The 9,579-nt window shown below is 39.3% G+C and overlaps 1 protein-coding gene across 1 annotated transcript; it reads left to right on the plus strand.

Annotated features, from left to right (window-relative positions):
* The first annotated feature begins 434 nt into the window (after positions 1-434).
* On the plus strand, positions 435-6,618 carry LOC107032118 (ras-related protein RABA2a-like). The gene is made up of 2 exons (XM_015233695.2): positions 435-816; positions 5,953-6,618. Exons 1-2 carry the CDS (start codon positions 652-654, stop codon positions 6,433-6,435), a joined length of 648 nt encoding a protein of 215 aa, XP_015089181.1. The 5' UTR covers positions 435-651; the 3' UTR covers positions 6,436-6,618.
* Positions 6,619-9,579: the final 2,961 nt, after the last annotated feature.

The following is a 9,579-nucleotide window of genomic DNA, read 5'->3' on the forward strand; positions in this document are numbered from 1 at the left end:
TAAAATATCTCAAATCATGATATGAAATTTCCATATAATCTCATATCATGGTTTTGGAGAATATGAAATCACATCTCATGATATGAAATTATGAAATGAAATCAATGTAAAAATGCATGTCCAAACGCTGAATCCATCTCACGATACCATATCGCATGGCCAAACGCCTACTTAAAGTCTGTTTGGATTGAGTTATAAAAAATAAAGTAACTTTTAAGTAAAAATAAAAATTAAAAAAAGTAAAACTAAAATATTTTTTAACCAAAAAAAAATAAAAAATAGAGGAGATATATTTTTTATTTTTAATTTATTTTTAACTTTATCAAATAGTTTGATAACTTATTTTAGATCACATTTATATTTACCTTTGAATCCAAACGAACACCGTGTTAAAAACTGTGCGCCCGTAAACTCTTTTTATTGTTGTTTGAAAATGTGTAAACCCACATGACTATTGAGTGAGTGCCGTAACTGTGACGTTTGTTCCGCAAAGCAAAAAGCAAAATAGAAATTAGCACAAGTTTGAAAAACAGAGGTCCAGAGAAGTCCAACACAAGTCCAAGCGTATATTATATTTGTGATTGAGCTAACAGATCCCACCATACCATTGTTGATTGCTTGCGAGTAGAGTAATTGTTTGTTGAAGGAGAAATGGCAAGGAGAGCAGACGAAGAGTACGATTACTTGTTCAAGATTGTGTTAATCGGAGATTCTGGAGTTGGAAAATCCAATTTACTCTCCAGATTCACTAGAAATGAGTTCTGTTTGGAGTCTAAATCTACTATCGGCGTTGAATTTGCTACTCGTACTCTCAAGGTTCTCTTCTCTTCTCTTCACCCTTTTCTATTTCCGATCATCATCAACTTATTATTAACAATGATGCATCAGTGAGCTTCAGAAACATGTCATCGCTATTTATACCACTTACAATTACCTGCATGCCTACTTAAGATCTGGATTTTTACACCCATTTGATGTGATTATTTACATAATCTGGACAATGTGTGACGGCAAGACCTATAGCAGCTTAAGTTGCAGTTGATTCGAAAACATACCCTAGGGTGGTTGGATGGGGAGTCAGATCAGGCCAATGATGATATTACTGAGAAACATCTTTATCAGAATATTTTTGCTTCTCACTTCGGTCGATTATAAGAAAGATCCTTTTCAAATTTGAATTTGTTCATTTGAAATTAGGTTCTTCTGCTTCATATTTATTTGATACGATTATTTTCCCTCTTTTTTATATCATTCCTTTAGTCCCATAGGTTTGATAATTTGACCAATTTTCTCACGGGGTTTTGTGAACCAACGGGTTGCTCTTCTAGTTGAATGAGTTGCACCACGTCTCACCACCCCGAAGCATATAGATCCACCCAATCGATGAACACTCACAATTTGGAATAGACTCATCTCTAGGCTTCGCATCTTTTGAGGACAATGTGTAACGGCAAGAGCTGTTGTGCTGGAGCTCAAAAGATTAGAAATAGGTTTTAGGATTTTGATTTAATAAGCTTGAATCATATTTCTAATCGTTTGAGCTCCAGCACAACAGCCTTCTTTCTAGATCTATGAAACCCAGCAGAGCCACAGTCCTTACTTTTCGTCTATGTAAGTTGTTAAATAGGAGTTTTAACAATAATATAATTAAGTTGAAGTTGAAAAAACAAAAGAAAGAAGAAGCAAGGAATTCAGAAGTTGAAATTTTGATGGGAGCTATACTTGGAAAAAAGAACTCTTACTCTTGAAGATTTGTGAGTTATTCACCTTAGATACTGAAGCTGATCAGTTTTTTCCAAATGTCAAACTAATATTTGCAAGTACTAGTGTTTATGCCGAAACATGCTCTAACAAGCTACTCGGACTCTGCCACTAATTGGTTCAAATCATTTTAGGCAATATTAGATCTTCGATTTGAAGAAATAGAAACTAGGAAAAGTAAGAGTGTAGGATTAAGAAAATAATTAGTTATGCAGAAAAGGAAAGAGCATTGGCCACTCTACTGGTGCATGGTTTGATAACTAGCTTCCAAAATTGGCACATCTATTTTACAGTTGTTAACTATTAGTAATAAAGTCCAAACACCCTTGATCGATTATGTTGGCCTTTCTACCTGTGCTATTACAAATTTACTCCTTTTGCTTGAATTTAAGGAATCTATATTCAAGGTGAACATTAACAACTTTTTTGTGAAGATACTTTCCGTCTATAAATAAGTGTAGCAACAAATTAGACTATATATTGGAACTTGGAAGTGAAGAAATTACTAAGCTAAAAACATAAACATGCGTTAAGAATGACATAGCTTCCATAACAACGTTGATACCACTAATATGATTTGTATTTTTGTTCGTCTTAAGTAGGTTCATTTGACATTACATGTTTTTGGTTAATTCAAATGTACTAAATTCAGGTTATATTGACCTTTTTAGTATCGTCTTAGAAGTCCATTATGGGTGTCTTAGGTTGAAGAAAAGCGAAAAGGGAGTGATACTTTCCTTTAGTCAAAATAACTTTTAGGGCAAGACAGGAGAGATGGAGAGATAGAAAGAGACAGAGAGAGGGGAGTGGGTTGGGGTGAAATCATTATTAATAATTATGCTTTATTTTTGTCCAAGTTGAGTAATGGAAGGAAAATAAATCTCTTTCGATGAATGTCCTTATATTGCCTAAAATATCTGTGCTTATAGAATAAATAATAGGCCTAATACTTGCTTTACCCCCTCAACTTGAACACAAATCTATATGACACACCTCAATTCATACTCAACCTTTTACACACCAAATCATTTGCTAAATATGTCTAAGACTTCCCGCTCTTAAGTGCCACTCGGGTGTTCTACCAAAAGCAGCGAGTGAGTATCAAAATTTTACATGTCTAAAGCCCTATAGGGGTGCCATATGTCCAACACTCCAACGTTGTCATATTCTTATTTTTTCAATCATCTTTCTTTTTCCAACCTATCTATCTCTTCTAACAAAAACCTATCAATTTTCCCCACCCAAACCCATTCCTTCAATAGCTTCAACTGGCATCACCCATGACAATTACCTAAAAACTTCAACTTCAACAATAATCTGGCCACCTGCTTTGACCGACAGCAGAGAGTAGAGACTAACACCTTGATTCCCCATCACTCTAAACTTTTAGAAAGTCGAAAATACATTTCCTGATGGACATAGTTGATTATCCCCAATCAATGTCTCGCGTGTTGTAGTATTACATAGATGGTATAAATTGAAATAATCGCCTAAACTTGATGTTTCTGTAGATCAACTTTTCTACTTCTTTAGATGTAGTATTGCAAACCAGATTCTCTTGCAGGCTCTGGCATACGGCATACCTTTCCAAATTATTTAATTGTTTCTTTTTGAAGCATGTGCATACAAATGTTTGTTTTTGAGAATTTTGTTCAATTTTCTGTGAATGGGTAGTATTGAATGGAGCATCAATTGACATGGTAGTACAGTCATGGGGGTGGTAGCATTGTAGGGGAAGATGAAGAAGATGGAAGTGTACATTTAATTTTAGTGTTTTTTAAAAAAGCTAATGACACATGTCACATACACTTGTTCAGAAAAAGTGGTCAAACACAGAAGTGGTGTGTCTTAGATACGTGTGAGAAATGTTTTTTTTGTATAAGGTTGCGTGTGAGATTGGAGTGTGTTAAGAGATTTGCGTATAAGCTTGGAGAAAAGTATGTATTAAGCCAAATAAATACTTCATTTAGAGTGTCAGTGTCATTGATGGCATGACACAGTGCTTTTTCTATCCTGGTCAACTCATAAATACAGGTTTGCTCCGCTCTACATCACTTGTTCTCACATGCACATACATCGAGACAAATACAAAATGCGCACTCAGGAAGAAACAACACCACTATTCCACCAATGATCATCTACTTATCATCAAACACCACCACCTTCATCATCTCGCCACCTCTCGCTTATTCCTAACCACCATAAGCTCCACAAGTTCACTCCGTAAAAGGACAAAGATCAATTAGATCTAAAAAAAATCAGATTTACTGAAGTCTACATCAAGCACCTCACTATTTTCCATCACAACTGTACCTGGTAATGTGTTAGCACACTTTTAGTCTACCAATAGTTTTATGCATGGAAAGTTTAATCCGAAAGTTGATTAAATCAACAACTATTATTTATGTTTTTTAGTTCTCTGTAGGTTTCTGTAAAAGGTGTTTTCCCTGCAGCAGTTGTTTTTCTCTGTAGTAGTTATTAGCAGTAAGGAGGTTATTCCTCCACTTTCTCATTTCAGTTGTAGTAGGAAGTTATTTTCTTGTTATTAGGTGGGTGGTTTAACCACCAATGTTGTATTTAAGTTATTTTATTTCAATGGAAAGGAAAGCAGTCATGTTTTTGAGTACTTCAAACTCAAGAGATTGCAGGTTCTCTCTGAACAAACCAGCATCATAGGTAGAAAAAAGAAAACTTAACAAACCAGCATCATAGGTAGAAAAAAGAAAACTTTAGATTTTATCTTACAGCGTCCATAACTAGATCCATAACAGGGGACATAACATAATGTTTGGTTCAAAGCCTTTGGAAGTCTGTAAGAACTACAATTAAATAATTTGGAATTTGAAGAAGAGGGATTAGTTGATGCTGGATCCTTCAATTGGCCGAGTGGTGGCAGTGTCACCACTGGTTATTGCTTTGATTTCTTTTTTTGTTGAAGGTTCTTCCGTTGAAGGTGGAATGGTGGATGGGGATTGACTTGGGGTGTTTTGGGGGGGGGGGATGTGATTTGAAAGATCCAGGAAGAGGATGTTGTGGTGGTGGGACGACAGTTTTGGGATATGTAAGGTTATGGTTATACTGAACACTGGTTGATTATTGGGATTCACATGTGGCTTTAATGGTTGTTTGTTGGTGGGTCTAAGGTGGTGAAAGGATGAAAAGGAAGAATGGAAAAAGGTTTGCTTATTTTGAGTTGAATGCCAGGTTATATAGTGACGTTGAGAAGCATAGTGGCATTAATGGTTTTTCTGGGGCAAGATGCTATTTTTTTTTTGGTGGGAGAGGAAGGTGGGTAAGGTTGTAATGTAGGTGTAAAGAGGGGGGTGGGGGGGTTGACTAGAGTCATGTCATTTAATTGGACAAAACGGGCTAATTAGAGACATAGGTGACCCCAAGCTAGTTCAATTAGTGTATAACGACATTATTGAGCCAATTTGGTTGATAGCATAGGTGGCCCCAACTATTAATGGTGGGAAAAATTGTGGCATTTTGTATAGTTAAAGGGGTAAATTTGACACTTTGCGCCTTGATAAATTATCACTTGCTTGAGTTTGGTTCCAAATATGTTTTCAACTTTTGCTCTTAAGAATCCTAGATTCATGATACAGAGGGCTCTTATTAAAAGAAAATTGCTCAATGAAAAAAAGTTCCTCTCTTGTCCAAACACCTACCTTCTATTATTAGCATGCAAATTTAAGTAAAAAACTTTATGTTAATACTTTCTATATAACTATAATTTTGTCCTATGTTCTTACTTTTTGGTGGAGTTTGCACTTAAGTAGCAAAAATATAAAGGGGCATTTCTAATGAAAAAATTTTTGCAAATTGAATGTGTGATGCATAGAACAGTCATCTTCACTGGAAAACTAGAAAAATAACCAGGATTACCTGAGCTAAGAGTGAGGTTAAGTGTATTGTTCCACGTTCTAGGAGGTCAAACATGATTGCCACAAAATTATTCAAATGAACTCGACCTTTGTGTGGATGCCATGATATTTTGCATAGATTTTAATATTCAACAGTGCTTCTTACATGCTGTAAGCAAGTTTTACATCAATTTTCTTTTTGTTTGTTGAATGAGCAAATGTAAATTGTAATTCTTTACGTGTTTCTACTTGTCTTTACTTAACTGTATATTTTGAAAAACAAATATAGTTTCTGCTGAACTGATGATATATCATATATGCATAGGTAGAGGGAAGGACCATTAAGTCTCAGATCTGGGACACGGCTGGACAGGAGAGATATAGAGCCATTACGAGTGCATACTATAGAGGTGCTCTTGGTGCTCTTCTGGTATATGATGTTACAAAACCTATTTCCTTTGAAAATGTGAGCCGGTGGTTAAAGGAATTGAGGGATCATGCAGACTCCAATATTGTAATTATGCTGATTGGAAACAAGACAGATCTGAAGCATCTGCGAGCAGTTGCTACAGAGGATGCTCAAAGCTATGCTGAAAGAGAAGGGCTTTCTTTCATAGAAACATCAGCGTTGGAGGCAACAAATGTTGAGAAGGCTTTCCAGATGAATCTTTCAGAAATTTATCGGATAATCAGTAAGAAATCACTCTCTTCAGAAAACCCTGCACCTGCTAACATTAAAGAAGGGAAGACTCTTGTTGTTGGTGCAGAGGAGATAAACACCAAGAAAGCTTGTTGCTCTGCATCTTAATGATTCCTCACTTGCTGTTTGATTCCTTATTTTCAATCGATTGCTTTTATTATTCTATTAATTTTGAACTTATTTGTTTTATATTTTCTATCAATTGTCTTGATCCTTCTGTTATAATTATTGTAATTAAATTTTGGACTTGTTCTTGATTTATTCTATGTGTTTCAGGTTATCCTTCCCGTATAATTTTGCACACTTATTCTAGTACTCCCTATAGTCTATTTGAATTCTTGAGCATTCTTTCAATGTCCAAAATAAGTTAATTGTTCAAAGAGGTTGTTGAATAACTCATTACATTTTCAAGGTGATAAAGTTCAAAAGACACTACAACAAAAATAAATTTATCGGCATTAAATACTGATATAAATAAAGAGTGCTAAAATTTTTACCAGTATTAGTTAAGTGACATTAGAATCAATGTCACTAAAGGTTTTAGGGACATATACAAAGAGGTCAATTGCCATTAAAAATACATATTTAACGGCAATTAAAAATTAATTTCCGCTAATTGTTATTTTATCGTAGTTAGATTTAATTTATTTTGAATTATTTATTTTGCTCTTTATTTTTACTGTTGTACTATGGAGTCTTTTTTTTTTTGGGTGGGGGGGGGGGNGAGTCCTTGTTTGCTAAAGAAAAAAAAATTCAGATTTGTGTATCAATTTTTCCTAAGCTTGGATCTCACCTTTGTGTCACGGCCTTTTCGATTTGGACAAGACTCCGTGCGGCACTTGACGGTCTACTCACGATTCTTGCACGATCTTGTAGACTCAAGTAAGCCTTTCACTACTTGGATCGCTAAGAGAAATAAGAAAGAGGGACAAAGACAGATTTTGGAGGAAAGACTTGTATTCAAATGTTGGTGGATGTATTACAAATACATTGACTATCTATTTATACTACTCTAAACACTAAGAGTAAATAAATGCTACACTATACAAGCCCCTAAGTTCATGCACTCAAGGCATGACTACATTCCTAGAATGTATCTAAGTCTTCCAAAAAGGGACTCCTAGCTGCTCCCTAGTCTGCCCCACGTTCCAGAGGCCCTGCACAAGCCTCTCCAAGGCTGGAACCTGCTGCCTCCCCACATGCTGTAACTGCTGAAACGGCTGTAACTGCTGAAACTGCCTGTAACGGCTGAAACGCCTGCCCCTTCGTCTGCTGCCTGCTTGGACGCCTGCCCCTTTGTCTGCTGACCGTTTTGGGCTGTCTGTCCCCTTGCACAGGCTGCTGGCTGCCTAGACGGGTCGCGATCTGCCTGGGTATCTGGCGGGTCGTGACAAACTCCCCCACCTGATGATGCGACGACCGCGTCGCATTGCGTCCGTATCGGCGTTGAGTTCTGCCAGGCAACCATCAACTCGCGTACTCGATCAATCCCTTCGAGCAGCCTCTTCATCGATGTCCCGACCTTTCTCGACCCGATCTTCCGAACTTCATCCTTCAACGGAGGCAAGTGCTCCGGCGGCTTCTTCATCACGTCAGCGTTCCTACTCGGAACCCTCTTCCTGCGCGGTGGCAAGGTCTTCCCAACACCATTGTCTTCTCTCGAACTTGCAATGGTTGCTGCCGGTGTTAACCTTCTTCTCACGTCGACCCTCTCGAGCTTCATGGCTGTCAGTCTAGCCTGTCCCTCCGCTGCTTGCGCCTTCACCATGGGAACTGTATATTCCCTTCCTTTCTCCATGATTGTCAATTTTTGGAGATGAGGATCGATTACTGCATGGCACTGCTGGAAGAACTTCTGCCCAAGAATAACATCAAACATATTGATGGGGGCGACGATGAACTTGGTTTTCCCTTGCCAATCGCCTACCGTGATGTTCACCCCGTGCGCAACTCCAACTACAGGAGTCGGTGATGCGTTGACAGTCCTGATTTGGGCGTTGCTTGAAGTATATCGCAACCCCAACCTCGTTGCTGCCGTCTTGGTCACAACATTGACCTCCGCACCAGTGTCGACCAACGCACGAGCAATCTTCCCATTGATCGTGATGTCGACTGTTTGAGCCCACGCCATAGACTTTGCAAGTCCCTTGTCAGCATGCTTCGGCTCCGCTTGCCTTGGCTTATCTTGCCTTGGCCTCGTCGATGGTTGTTCAATCGCAGCTCCGCATAGGCTTACCACGCCCAACTGCTTAGTCTCGCCGACTTCTTCCTCTTGGGCTTTCTCTTCCTTCCTCTCACGGAGGATAGCACCAAGATTTTTCAGTTCAGGGCATCTCTTGTAACCATGCGGCCCTTTGCATATGAAGCAACCATCCTTGGAATCCGGGTTCCTATGATCTCCGGATCTCTTGCCGCTGGACCTGTAGGTGTCATGCTTGTTAGGCCGTGGCTCCTCGCCTCGCCTCTTGGGTTGTGGCCTTTGCTCCTCGCCTTCGCCACTGTCTTCCCCACTATTCTCATGACTGCCTACCTCGTCGTCCTCACCGGCACTGAAAGACTTATCCTGCCTGATGTCTGTCAAGGCTTCCGCCTGCGTAATGGCGTCGTCGATAGTCCTGACCTGCCGCCGTTCCAACTCCGTTCTGGCCCAGTTTTGCAGCCCATCCAAGAAGTAGAACAATGCATCGTCGTCCCTGAGGTTGGGAATCTGAAATGTAAGGGTGGTAAACTCCCACACATACGCGCGTATGCTTCCCTTTTGCCTCAACTCCCTCATCTTGCGCTTTGCCTCATAGACAACGTTGCTAGGGAAGAACGCCTTCTTGAACTCCACACGGAACTGCTCCCATGTGTTCAACGCGCATGTTCCCTTTGCGATGTCAGACTCTTTACGCTTCCACCATAGCATGGCCAACTCTGAAAGATACAACACTGCAGTGTTGATCTTGTTCACATCACTACGAACCCGCATACACTTGAAGTAATTTTCCAAGTGCCAAAGGAAATTATCCACCTCTTGCGCGTCACGGACGCCTTTGAAGACAGGTGGCTTGGGCGCCTCAACTCTGGCTTCCCTTTCCCGGTCATGTGATGAGGATGCAACAACCTCTCTCTCTTCCTCGAGTGCTGCCACTTTGGCCTTAAGCAACTCAATTGCGCCAAGTGCTTCCCTAAATCTGAACTCTAAGAAAGTAATGGCCTCCTTTGTCTCGTACTCGGCTTGCTGGCGTTCCTCCAACTCCTTCCGGACGC

The sequence above is a fragment of the Solanum pennellii genome, chromosome 10 (genome assembly GCF_001406875.1).
Source record: "Solanum pennellii chromosome 10, SPENNV200".
Classification (NCBI taxonomy): Eukaryota; Viridiplantae; Streptophyta; class Magnoliopsida; order Solanales; family Solanaceae; genus Solanum; species Solanum pennellii.